Source organism: Pseudogymnoascus destructans (assembly GCF_001641265.1).
Source record: "Pseudogymnoascus destructans isolate 20631-21 unplaced genomic scaffold scaffold_15, whole genome shotgun sequence".
In the NCBI taxonomy this organism is placed as follows: domain Eukaryota; kingdom Fungi; phylum Ascomycota; class Leotiomycetes; order Thelebolales; family Thelebolaceae; genus Pseudogymnoascus; species Pseudogymnoascus destructans.
In genome coordinates, this window is record NW_020167534.1 from 439,854 (window position 1) to 452,588 (window position 12,735).

Below are 12,735 nucleotides of genomic sequence, written 5' to 3' on the forward strand. Positions count from 1 at the left end.
TTCACACGGGCGCAACGGAGCAGGAGTTCCCACACGGTATATAGCGTACAATAGTAAAATAGAATCATTGAATTACTACACTATCTAAGTGCTGAAACCTCAGTCGAAACTGTGGTGGTTTCCAGCACCGGCCAGAGATCCTGGGGTACCATAGTGGGATTTTGCCATTATAGGGCCAAATGCCACCGTATCCCAGATGCCACGGCCTACCTCCCAACAACAGTTTGGTTGCGGAATGTGCGAGTGTGTGAGGGCGGCAGGATTGGGGGGTACAGGATTTGGAGGGGAGATTGTATCAGTACATAGCGGATGGTTACGCAGTGTGATTGGGGATGGAAATGGGTTGGATGGGGTAACTGACGCTTCCGGCGGGAGGACAAGGGAGGGGCGATGTCGTAGCCAGGAACTGGAGTTGGAGACGTCACCGCCGCTCAACTACCATTTCTCACAGCCGAGCGCACTCTCCACCGTGCAGACCTTTAAGCCTAGTATATCTACCACTCCCCTGCCGCAAATGAGCCGTAGACGGAGTGGAGAAGGGGGGTTGGGTGGTGATGGCGGCGATGGTGGCGATGGCGGCGATGTGTTCTTGTGATCACAGCGTCGACACCTAGGTATAAGGTAGACAGACAGGCTGCCAGCCGTTTGCACCGCGTGTGACCGCGGGACGTTACATTAAGGGGTCTCAATTACAACTAACCACCCTGAGCTCCTCCCACCCCAAGAAAACCCAATCCCTCCCCCCTCCCTTCCATCTTTTCATCGCACTGATCATGAAAGAAAAGAAAAGAAAAGAAAAGAAAAGAAAGAAAAGAAAAGAAAGGAAAAAGAAAGAACCCCATCGCCCTTCGTACAAACACTTCTCCCTGACGGCGCCCAAATAACAAAAAGAAAAAGAAGAAGAAAGTGTAAAAAGAAAACAAAAAAGGCGGCCGTCGTCGTCCGAAAATCTTATAAACATGACATAGCATGATCCCATCACTTCGTAACCCCCCATTCACCTCCTTTCGCTCCCCTTTCTCCTCTCTCTCTCGCCCCTCAACCCCAACCCCTGTGCAGGCAATCTCGCTCGCACTCACGCACCCTCTCAAACAACCTTCCCCTTCCTCTCCTCCCTCTCCCGATAAATCTTCTCCTTCAACGCCCTCGCCGCGAGCAAACAATCAATATACGTCCTAAACTTGACGATCTCCCTGAGCAAGTAGCTAGATTTGCGCTCCCAGTTCGCCATGGCGCGGTGAGCGTTGGGTGCGCGTGGTGTGAACTATTTCCTTCCAGTCAGTTTTCAAGTCTCAAAAGGCCAAGGATAGTGGTGGTGGTGGTGGTGGTGGTGTCGAAAGGACAACAAGAAAGGACAAACAGGGAAAGCGGAGGGAAGGATAATAAAAGGGGATATACGCACAGCCAATATCATAGCCCCCCTCAACCGATTATGCCCCACCAACTCCTCCTCAACCCCCCTAACATACTCCTCCAACCCCCCCAACTGCTCGCCCTCCTCCAAACAACTCGCCCGCATACTCTGCGTCGGCGGCGCCCACTCCGATATCGTAATCTTATCCCCCGGCAGCCTGGCTTTAAACCCTGCGCCCTGATCCAAGCTACTCCTCAAGCTACTCTGCAGACTCGGTCTGGGCCCGCTGATGCTCGCTGCGCGACCGCCGCCCATTATCCCGCCCCCCGCGGTGGTGGTGGGCATACCCGTCCCTGTGGTTGGGGGGGAGGTGGGGTGAGCGTCTTGGATGGCGGAGACGAGGGAGTTGTTGATGACGGCGTCGGACCAGCCGTACTCGATATTGCTAATCCCCCCCACCAGCGGGTGATTCGACAACCGCGCGCTCCAGTAGTTGGCCGTACTCACAAACTCCTTCACAATCTCCGGCGTGCCAACCTGGAACAGGTGCACCGCCCCCGTCGGCAGACTGAGGGCAAAGACATGCGGTCTAGCCTTCGAATACCCCGGACTAGGCAACATACTAGCAATCGTCTGCCTCAACAGGAAACTCCCCAAATTCTCCGCATTATCCTGCCAATTCCCGCCTCCCACCACCACGCCCCCAGCACCGGCTTTGGCGCGAGACGATGATTTGTGGCGGACCGACTTGGAGGAGAAGGAGAAGAGGGACATATATCCCTTCTCAATAACCACGAAAACCTCGGCCCAATTCCTGTCTTTCGCTTTTTTGTCGGCCGCCTCAAGATGATGCTTATGCTTGACAATTCCCTCCTTCGCCCACGGCGCGCCATGTAGTTCCAGACTCTCATCCTCCAACAGCGGCGGCGTGACGCGCACATCCTCCCCCTTCCCCTCGGGGCTCCCAACATGCTCCTCCCTAATAATCGCCTGACTCAACGCATTCGCAAACCCAATACTCTGCTGGTAATCCCCCTGCGGATAATCCGAGTCCAGCGAGTTGACAGACAACATGCTCGTCTGCGTCTTGCCCAAAGAGTACTTACTCCACGTGCTCGAGCTCTGCGAGGGACTCCAGATGGAGGACTGATCATCCAAACTCGTCCGGCTCGATCCCATCGTCGAGTGTGGGTACACCCTCGGCCGCGATCTATGTTTATTCGTCCACTTCCCCGTGTTCAGACGCACTGAATCCGCCGTCCTGCCGCGGAAGAAACTCATCGATTCCGAGCCCGCCTTGCTGACGATACTCGGCGTCCTCCTCAATTTATTCGTTCCAAAGACAGACAAGCTACTCTGCGACGCCTGCTGCAACCTCGGCTGCTCCGCCGGCGCCCCGAACAGCGGTAATCGCTCGTTGCGGATCCCATTATAGAAGTCCTTCAGCACAATCTCCACCTGTCCCTCCCACGCCTTCAGCGTCCCCTGAAACTGCGCGCAAACCAGAGGACCACAGTCATCCACCGCAGGACTCTGCTGGTTCAAACCCGTAACACTCGGCCCCATAGAGCCCGGGCGTAACGACTTCCCCGCTGGTCGCAAGGTGAGCTGTTTCTCCGGTTCAAAAGCATTAGCCTGGCCCCTCAGCGCGCGCATGTTGTCGCCGAGATCGTGACGCAGCTCGTTGTCGGGCTCGGGGACTCCGAATTTGGGGGATAGGATTGTGGGGCGGGAGGGTACGAAGGCTTCGGGTGCGGCGTCGGCGACGACGCGGAGGATGGTGGGGATGGTGTTTTTGACGAATTGGCTTTTGGTCATCTTTGACTCGATGTCTGCGAGATGCAGGTCCGTGTTGAGGAGGAGGATGGAGTAGCAGATCGTGTGGACCACGTCCGTAATCTTGAAGCCGTGGTGGGGGTTGCACTGGCACCAGCGTGTGGCAAAGGTATCCAGTATACGATCAACCTGTTGCGACTCCGCCTTCAGGACAAGCCTATTACAGAGCGCGCGCAGTGCCCCAAGGATATCCATATCCTTAAAATCGTACAACTCCATATAAGCAAGCAGCGTGCGTCGTCTAATCGCCCCATCTTCCCCCAGCCACGCCGCCGCCTTCGATTGCTGGATAAAGTCCTCATTCCCATCGTAGATCTTCTTCGCCCTCTCCCAATCCCCCGTCGTAGGCTGCACCTGATCCACCGCGCTCGATGGCTCGGAGGAGTTATACGCATCTTTCGTCGTCGGCAGCGTCATGCCCTCCCCACCAGCAAGACTAGTCGCAGAGTAAAACACAGCAGGGCTAGACTCACTACTCTCCACCCCCTTCATGCCCTCCAACGGCAGCGAGATACTAGACGTCTTCTCCGCATCCTGCTCCGCCGCGCCCTTTGCACGGCCCTTCCCCCTAACCGTCCCGCCATTATCAGACGCCCCCTCATCCTTCTTCGACTTCGGCGAACCGCCCGACGTAGGATACAGCGATAACATCGGATTCTCCGCCTTCCTCGCCGGCTGCCGCCTCGAGTACTTCTGCTCATACTCCGCCACCAGCGCCTTGTCGCGCGCCACAGAGTTAGGGGAGTGCGCCATGTCCCTACTTGCTGGGTCCGCCTTAACCGTCAGCGTCTGCGACACGGTCCGGTTCCCCTCCTTGTCATTGTCGCTGTTGTCTTGGAGGGACGTCCTATCGAGCTCCTTCTCATTGTCGGTGTCGAGCTGGCTCTGTGAGGTGTTGTTCCGCATCAACGGGGCACGTCTGGGTTCGGCATCGCGACGACCAGGATTAACAGATCGGATCGTAGCACTCTTATCCGGCGTATACCCCGGCGAAAACCCAGTAGTCTCCTCAATACTCTCATCATCGTCGCCATTCCCATAGCGTCTACCGGCATCATAGTCATCCCACCTCGGCGGCTGCGTAATCGGACTATTGAGATACTGGTTCATAACCTGTCTCAGCGAACTAGTCGGGCTCGCCAGATCCTGTCCCACCTCCTGACCCCTAACCAGCACAAGCTGCAGCGGCATCGCAGGCACCTCCGGCTCCGACACCGACTTCTTCCTGCGCTTGAAGAACGACGAGGGTTTCTTGCTTATCGCCTTTGGCGCCTCCTTCTGCGATCGCTGCGGCGGCGGCTGTGGAGGCGGGTATCCATGAGCTGTCCTCACCCTCTCCGCAGTCTGATTCTGGTATTTATTGCTGGGAGGCCTCTCCATAGGGTCCCCCGATATCGTCGACCCAGGGGATGACACAGAACCAGTGCTGGCCGCACCGGGTGTATTCCCCTTCGACCCAAACACCCTCCTGAAGAACCCAGGCTTCGACCCGCTCGTAGGCGCCGTAACATTCTTTACCTTGCCATATGCAACTAGTGGCGCGGGCGCCGGCTCCTCCTTCATTAACGCTGGCATGGCCGCGAGCCTACGATTCTCATCCATGCCATTGTTCATCGGGTTGCCCTGTCCATGGGACGTCTCAGCACGCTTCTGGTATAATGTTTTCGGAGCGCGACTGCTTTGTAGATTCCGTGTCTTCGGAGACGGCGTGCTAATGTCGGCGGTATACACTCCATTCGGCGTAATCGGACGCTGTCGTCTCGGCCCAACAGGCACCGTCGGCGTCGGCGCCGCATCGTAGATATCGTATGGTTCGAGCTCCTCCACCGGCGACGAGTGCGTCCTCTGCCTCTGCAGCGGCCCCATCTGAGCCTCCTGCCCATAATCATCGAAGCTCAACGCGCGGCCACGATTCCCGTACCCCAACGCCCACCGCTGACTGCTCCCAGTCTGGGACGAGTGTCCCATATCCGAACTCGAGACATTTCTATCCTTGCTTTCCTTCCTCTCTCTTGGATGTGCCCCCGGACTCTGCGGCGCCTGCCTCGGCGTGCCCACAGACCCGCTATTACTCGCGTGATGTCTCCCAGTCGTCGTAGTCGTGTAATTCGAACTGCTATTGCTCCTTCGCGTCCTCGTATACTGACTCGACGCCCTACTCGCCGCATCCTGATGATCGAAATCCTCACTAAACGAATGACCATGCCCAAGCCCTCCCCCATTCCCCCGCCGAATGTCATATCCCGCATACCCATGCTCCTCCTCCGCCCCAAACGAATTATACAGCCCCTCCCCTCCTCCTCCAGGGACCCCAAACCCGCCTCCTCCCTCGCCGCCAAGCGAGAACTGGTCCAGGCTGAGCAGCATGTTATTCACCAGCGAATCCCGTGTGACCTGTTCAGGGGCGAGACTGAGATCGTGCGAGTGCCTCTCCCCGTCTCCGCGTCGAGCTTGTGGTGACGGCTGCGCGAAATCGACGGGCGTGCTGTCGTCGAGGAAGGTCTCCCGCGGAACTGCTGCGGGTGCGGTGTTGTTGTCCCTCTCCCTAAGCGCCCGGCGGGAGCGGGTGCCTGGGGGCGTGCGAGGGGGGGAGAGGTTGGGGTCGCGAGGCTTGCGGTAGGCGCTCGTGTTGCTGGTGGTGTTTGTGTTCAGGGTGAGGGTGACGCCGGCGGCGCGGCGGGAGGGCGAGGTCGGCATGTTGTCGTAGGCGTCCATGGTTGGCGATTGAATCCGCCTGGGGGGTAGTAGGGGGTCGTCGGTGTGCCGACGACGAGATCGGGTGGTGGGTGTGTTCAGTGTTGCTCAATGGGGTGATTGTGTGATAGTGATGGGGTCTCAACGGCGGTGATGGGTCGCCATATAGGTTGCCAGCGAGCGTGCGGAGACTTTTTGTGGCGGGTTGGGCGTTGATTGGAAAGGGAGAAGTGTGAGGGTGGATTGGCGTTTCTACTTCGTTTGAGGACGGTGCGATCGCCGGCCACATGGCTAGGCAGAGGTGGGACGGAGAAACTTTTGTACAGAGGAGGGAGAGGTAGAGGGTACTGGGGATATGGGTGTAGGCTGTATAAGATGATGGGGTATACAGTATAGAGAGTAGAGAGAATAGAGTACTTGGTAGACAGATAGAGAGTAGTAATAGTACAGTTAGAGGACATTTGGACATTGGAAACAGACACAGACACAGACAAGTTAACAACTTCGTACGCTCCTCATAGTGCAACATTAAAACAGCAGACGGGAAAGTTGGTCGTAGCACAAACGGGCAATTTTAACCACCACAGATGAAACAAATTAGGATTCGGTCTGATTTTATAGTAGGAGTAGGTTAGTAGGTTAGTAGGTTAGTAGGTTAGTAGGAGTAGGTTAGGTTAGTAGGAGTAGGTTAGTAGGTTAGTAGGAGTAGGTTAGGTTAGTAGGAGTAGGTTAGTAGGTTAGTAGGTTAGTAGGTTAGTAGGTTAGTAGGTTAGTAGGTTAGTAGGTTAGTAGGTTAGTAGGAGTAGGTAGGTTAGTAGTAGGTTAGTAGGAGTAGGTTAGGTTAGTAGGAGTAGGTTAGTAGGTTAGTAGGTTAGTAGGTTAGTAGGTTAGTAGGTTAGTAGGTTAGTAGGAGTAGGTTAGGTTAGTAGGAGTAGATTAGTAGGTTACTAGGAGTAGGTTAGGTTAGTAGGAGTATGTAGGTTACGTACTCCGTACGTACGGTAAAGCACCATAACATTACATACTGGGGGTTTTATTGGACTACTCTACTAACTTACAGGGGTTGCGACGATCATCACCCTACATACATTTATTAATCCTCCGTACAAGTACTATCCCCCCCCCCTGAATGATTGTAACGACCCGCTATTTTGAAGTTTGTGGAAACCCACTTATAGCGATCGGTTTAGGTAAAAAGGCGTAAATAAGATGAGATCACTGGCAGAGCCTTTTGACAAAATAGTGGATGGTGACAATCATTCAGGGGGGGGGATAGTAGTAGGTTAGAGGTTAGTAGGGGTTCAGTAGGGTTCGAAAGGGTTCGAACGAAAGGGTTCGAACGAAAGGGTTCGAACGAAAGGGTTCGAACGAAAGGGTTCGAACGAAAGGGTTCGAACGAAAGGGTTCGAACGAAAGGGGTTCACACCTAGAATGAAAGCGCCTATAACTGCGTGCGTACAAGTATTGTAAGGCGATTATATATTTCCATGTCCTACTCATTACACCAGTCCCTCCCACAGTCCTACCGTGCGTTGTCCTACGACGAGTTACAGATTTACAGAGTTACGTAATAACCCGTCCCCCTGTTATCCTAAAGAAAAATCAGTGCTTCTCCCCCAAATCCCCTCTTCCCCTCTTCCCCCCTACACAAACCTACACAAACGGGTCCCTACCCTGGTAGGGACTCTCCTCTAGTCGCCTCAGCCCGTCGTCCCCCCCCTAGCCTTAAAGCCATCTGATAGGTCAGTCGACTGTCGATTAGTTTCATCTCTCACAATACTCGCAAACTCTCCATTCATCAGCTGAGATATTTATTTCAGGAAGCTATATTCATCCTCCCCTCCCCCATATCTCTGTATTTGCAACTGCCCATATCCCCCACCCCCTCCAAAATATGACAATCTCCATCCCCCAATCCTGACCCCCAGCCATCCCAAAAACCGGGCAAAGATAAAAAAACATTAAACACAAAGGCAAAGGCAAACCACTGACGTGAAAATCAAAAGCAAGCCGTAGCACCAGCACCCCCATTGCCGTTCTAAAGATGAACGCCATTTCCCCCCACTTGTATAAAACCCCCGCTGTCCTCTCCCCACCCCATCCCACCTTTGCGGAGCACCCTCACTGTCCAAAAAAATCCGCAGAAATCGGAAAAAACAAAGCGCGTAATTAAACGCCGAACCCAAAGTATCCCCAGGTAGTCTCCATCCATCTATAATTGATGTCCGATTAATCCCCTCATCTCGCGATATATCAAAGGAGTGTGTGTACTCAAAGGAGTGTATAATATGCGCCAAAATAAACGCCGCCGCCGTTATTCTCGTTGAGAGATGTTTTTAAAAGGTTCCAGACCGGAGGATTATGAAAAAAAATTAATCGAATCGCAAAAAAAAAAATATTGGTGACGTGTCGCAGCTTGAGAGATATATATGTGCCGAGTTTTCGTAATTGAGTTAATTCGTTCATATGTATCTTTGGTACAAATTTTCAAAGGACAGACAAGTTATATGATTTTAGTATTTCAGAATCATCAGCGCCGGGTTGAGCATGAACGGCAGGAGGATGTGACTCGAGAGCATGACCGCCAATGGCACGATGGCCGTGACGATGCTGATATCGTATCCGGCGGGTGCGAATTTGCCGAGGTAGATCATACCACCGACCACGGGGATGGTGAAGGCGTACATCCACTTGAAGCTCTTGAAGATCTTCGGCACCTCCTTGAAGAAGTTACTGGCGACGGCTTCCTTGGCGGTGGCTCCCCATTCCATGTTGATGCTGAACATGTGCGCGCACAGGGCAAGGAAGAGGTGGAAACTGATGCCGCCGAAGAAGACAGCGAACATGGGCATCCACATGAAGTTCTCGAGAAGCGCGCCGAGGAGCGACTTCTCGCCGAGACGGTAACGGAGGATAGCGAGACAGACGTTACCGAGACCGGAGAAGACAACAAGCAGAGCGACGAAAATCTTCCACGACTCGATGTAGAACGAGTCGATGTATCCGTTCTCCCACCCAATGAGGAAGTAGTTCAGAATCGTGAGGGGAAGACCAAAGGCTAGGGCGTAGTAAGTGGCGATGTATGCGAGAATTGTGGTTTTCGAGGACATCTGCATGTTGGACCAGATTAACTTCCGGAAGAGAGGTGTGAATGGCGACTTCCACAGCCATGTGTACAGCGGGTTGAAAACAAGTTCGTTACATCCAAAGGCATATTTCTCCCAACGGGACAGCTCATCGTAGACGGTCAAGGAGACACCCTCCTTGAACTCGTCACCGTGGTATGTTGCCAGGCGGACGAAGTTGCCAGCCATCTGAACGCGGAGGGAGATATCGAAATCCTCAGACACGTGGCTCTCAGACCAGAAGAGATCAGATCCATCAGGAGCCTTGCTAGCAACGCTCTGAATCGCCTGCCAGCGGAGGAATGCATTGTGACCGACAAAGGGAGCGGCCTCTCCGCATCCGACAGCGAAGCGAATGGCAGAGTAAATCTGGTTCGTGAAGAATGTGATGCCGTTCTCGAAGTAGTCTCCGACGACCTGCATGACGCCCGCAGAGTGCTGGACGATGGCGACTTCGGGGGACAGGAACATTTCAGCGGCGCCGTAGAGGAGGCAGTCGACGGGAACACGGGTGTCAGAGTCGATGATCAGGATATATTCTCCCATGCGGATGTCGCCATCAGCCCAGGCCTTTCCATCGTCATCCAAAACCTTGTCAAGCGCAGCCTTGTAGAGCTCATCCTGCTCAGATTCGGTGATATCGCCTCCGTTGGTGTAGCTTTTGCGGATTTCAATCATTTCAGTCAGGACATCCTCGGTCTTGTTGGAGATGTTGAGGGCGAAGTTCATGTTGGACGCTTTCTTGAACTTTCCTCCACGAACGAATCCATCCACACCGTGCTTAGGACGTGCGACCCAGCCGATGTTGTTATCGGTGTAGAAATCTCTCCGGGCCTGAGCCTCATCTTCTGGAAGGAGTTGAAGACCATCGTCGTTGATGAAGATGCTTGCAGTTCCACCGTTCAACTCGTAATGAGAAATGGCAGCTTTTAGCGAAGTCACGGTGGGAATGATGACGCTGTCCAAACCCTCCTTGTAGACTGGCATCTGGATCGTGATGTGGCTGGGGCGGAAGCCAATCTGGTAAGCCTTGAAGATATCGGGACGAATTGACGAATAGCATCGCGAGTTGCTGGTGACGGCTCTAATTGGCCCAATGACCTGGAACAAATCGGTAAAGATACAAATCGCAAAGAACTACGAGACATGTTAGTAAGCTGTCAGCCGTGATGTGGGGAAGCGACGACATACCAAACCAAAGAGACCAAAGAACGGCACGGTCGCCAGAAGGGCCATTCTCATCCAGCTTCCATCCATCAAACACTCGTAGAGCAGCGCCGAGGCACCGAATCCGAGCAGGAGGATGATCATCAGGCACAGAGCCATACCAACAAAAATCGCAGAAATAAAGACCAACGGTCTCTCCAATGACTCCTTAACCGGAACGTTGGACTCAACATCGACGTCCTTCTCGTCAGCATTAACCACGCCTTCGCCTTTCTCCACTTCTTGACGGGACGTGAAGCCCAGCCTTGACGCAAGAGAGACTCGGATGCTGGGTTGGGGCGCAGAAGGGGCCTTGATGGGCAGAGCGTAGGTCGATGAATTAGTCGGAGGTGCGTGGAAGGGCGAGTGCAACATAGAATTGTGAGACGATGTGGAATTTGGCAAAGCTGGGATTTTGGCTCCCCAAATCTATCATGAAGTCAGTATAGGTACCAGGCTGAGTTGGAAGTTCTACTTACGACTGTGAGCAGCTGTCTCTCAACCTTGTCTCCATGGCTCAAGATGGACTCGACGTCGTCATGCCACAACAGAACAACCCTTTCTTTCCTGACGAAACAGGTATACTGGAAACGCTTGAGCTTGTTCGACGAAGCCTTGGCCATATCCTCAAACGAGTCCAAAATCTGATACTGCGTGCTATCATGTGGCAGGATGAACTCAGTCTGGTTTGGTGTAATTGTTGAGAATATCAAATTCGTGAGCTCAGTCGACATGGTGAAGGCGACCTCCACATTCAACCTCTGCACCGCAGCAATAAGGTTATGGCACAGGTTTGATGGCTGTGTCACGTAGACCCCGCGCGAGGTCCTCAGGAGGACACCCTGAACTGATGTCCGGTCATAACTCGAGATTGGCGAGTTCGAGCAGCCAGAACCAGCAGGTGTATAGAGGAACTCTTTGTTGACATCAAACCACATCTGAGAAGCTATCCTGCCGTGAAGGTAAGATACCATCTATTGCTGTTAGCTAGGGATCCTGTCTGGCATGCCTGTCGATATGTCCACTTACCACGGCATGCTTCTTGGAGTGAACTTCATCGGCATCGCCCTCCCACAAGCTGTTTGCGCGTGAGTTTGAGGATATCGACGGCGGAGTGTGAAGAGAGCCATTTCGAGGGCTTCTTGGGAACGGCAGCGACCCATCGAAGAGTCCGCTGTTGATCGACATAACTTTGGCCTTGGGTGATTGAGGAACAAACGAGTGAGTTCCAAAAGCTTCGGAGGGACAGAGATATAGGACCGACTGCAAGGTTGACGGGGATTGTTGCAGCGGATGCTACCTGTACCAGCCCGGCCCAATGTGTGCGTCAAGGGCAATAGATATGTGAGCTGAACGGGAAGTTAAAATTAGATGTGTGTGTGCCGTGTATTACACACGGTGTGGCGGGGGTGGTGAGGTTGGGAGTGGCCGTTTTGTGTTGGTCGCTGATATCACAGAGGATAGGGCCAGCTGAGAGGCAATCCAATGTGAGATTATGTAGGAGGATAAGGCGCCGGCTAGTCAACGATAGTGTGAGGAGAGAATTGTCCAGTAGAGCGACAGTGATGGCTTTGCAGACCAGGCAATCTGGTGGAAGGCAATCTGGTGGAAGGCAATCTGGTGGAAGGCAATCTGGTGGAAGGCAATCTGGTGGAAGGCAATCTGGTTGAAAGCTTGAGAAGAAGGGAAAGAAAAGGCAGATAAGCACAGTGCAGTATAAGTTATGGCGGCCTGGGGCTGGTGAACGTGTGAGTGCAGAAAGACAGGAAAGAGGGTCTGCGGTGTGGAGATGGGAATGGCTGGTTGGAAGTATCTGTAGGGAGCTGGATCTTGGGTTGAGCTCGCCGTGCCTTGCCTTACATGGACGAGCGCGGCGGGCCATTCCATATTGCCAAGCAAGTCTATACATCTATACATTATTTATACATGGTATGGAGACCAAGAAGTGACAAGATAAAGTGACCCGTGTGCCTCATGTGCCTGAGACTAGAGTGTGGGTTGTGTGGGTAGTGTGGGGAGAATTATCCATAAGTAGAGTTATCCATAAGTAGAGTTATCCATAAGTAGAGTTACTCAACTAGAGTTACTCAACTAGAGTTACTCAACTAGAGTTACTCAACTAGAGTTACTCAACTAGAGTTACTCAACTAGAGTTACTCCATAACTAGAACTAGAGCAAGGGCGTGGCGTAGAACAGGATATGTGATATGACAAGGGGGAATGGTTCGGGGGGGGAAGTTGGTTTGTAAGGGAAGGGGTTTGAGAAGGGAAGGGGAGGCTGCAGACAGCATTGAAGTACTGTAGTACAATACTATGCATATTCTGTATTCTCCATCGTATACTCTCCATATTCTCCATATTCTGTATTCTCCATATCTGTATACTCCATATTCTGTATACTCTGCATCCTCTGCAACTCTGCATACTCTGCAACTCTGCATCCTCTGCAACTCTGCATACTCTGCAACTCTGCATCCTCTGCAACTCTGCATACTCTGCAACTCTGCATCCTCTGCAACT

General features: G+C 53.1%; 4 protein-coding genes across 4 annotated transcripts; all 4 read right to left on the bottom strand.

Annotated features, from left to right (window-relative positions):
* Positions 1–77: 77 nt before the first annotated feature.
* On the bottom strand, positions 78–6,468 carry VC83_04663 (uncharacterized protein). The gene is made up of 2 exons (XM_024468292.1): positions 1,403–6,468; positions 78–1,264 (listed from the first exon to the last, which is right to left on the bottom strand). The coding sequence occupies exons 1-2, from the start codon at positions 5,903–5,905 to the stop codon at positions 1,088–1,090; spliced, it is 4,680 nt and encodes a 1,559-aa protein (XP_024322560.1). The 5' UTR covers positions 5,906–6,468; the 3' UTR covers positions 78–1,087.
* A 1,929-nt stretch (positions 6,469–8,397) lies between these two features.
* Positions 8,398–10,590, bottom strand: VC83_04664 (uncharacterized protein; the record flags this gene model as incomplete). The annotated part of the gene is made up of 2 exons (XM_024468293.1): positions 8,398–10,146; positions 10,201–10,590. The coding sequence occupies 2 exons, from the start codon at positions 10,588–10,590 to the stop codon at positions 8,398–8,400; spliced, it is 2,139 nt and encodes a 712-aa protein (XP_024322555.1).
* Positions 10,591–10,655: 65 nt separating this feature from the next.
* Positions 10,656–11,403, bottom strand: VC83_04665 (uncharacterized protein; the record flags this gene model as incomplete). The annotated part of the gene is made up of 2 exons (XM_024468294.1): positions 10,656–11,189; positions 11,245–11,403. 2 exons carry the CDS (start codon positions 11,401–11,403, stop codon positions 10,656–10,658), a joined length of 693 nt encoding a protein of 230 aa, XP_024322554.1.
* A 333-nt stretch (positions 11,404–11,736) lies between these two features.
* Positions 11,737–12,344, bottom strand: VC83_04666 (uncharacterized protein; the record flags this gene model as incomplete). The annotated part of the gene is made up of 1 exon (XM_024468295.1): positions 11,737–12,344. Exon 1 carries the CDS (start codon positions 12,130–12,132, stop codon positions 11,737–11,739), a length of 396 nt encoding a protein of 131 aa, XP_024322557.1. The 5' UTR covers positions 12,133–12,344.
* Positions 12,345–12,735: the final 391 nt, after the last annotated feature.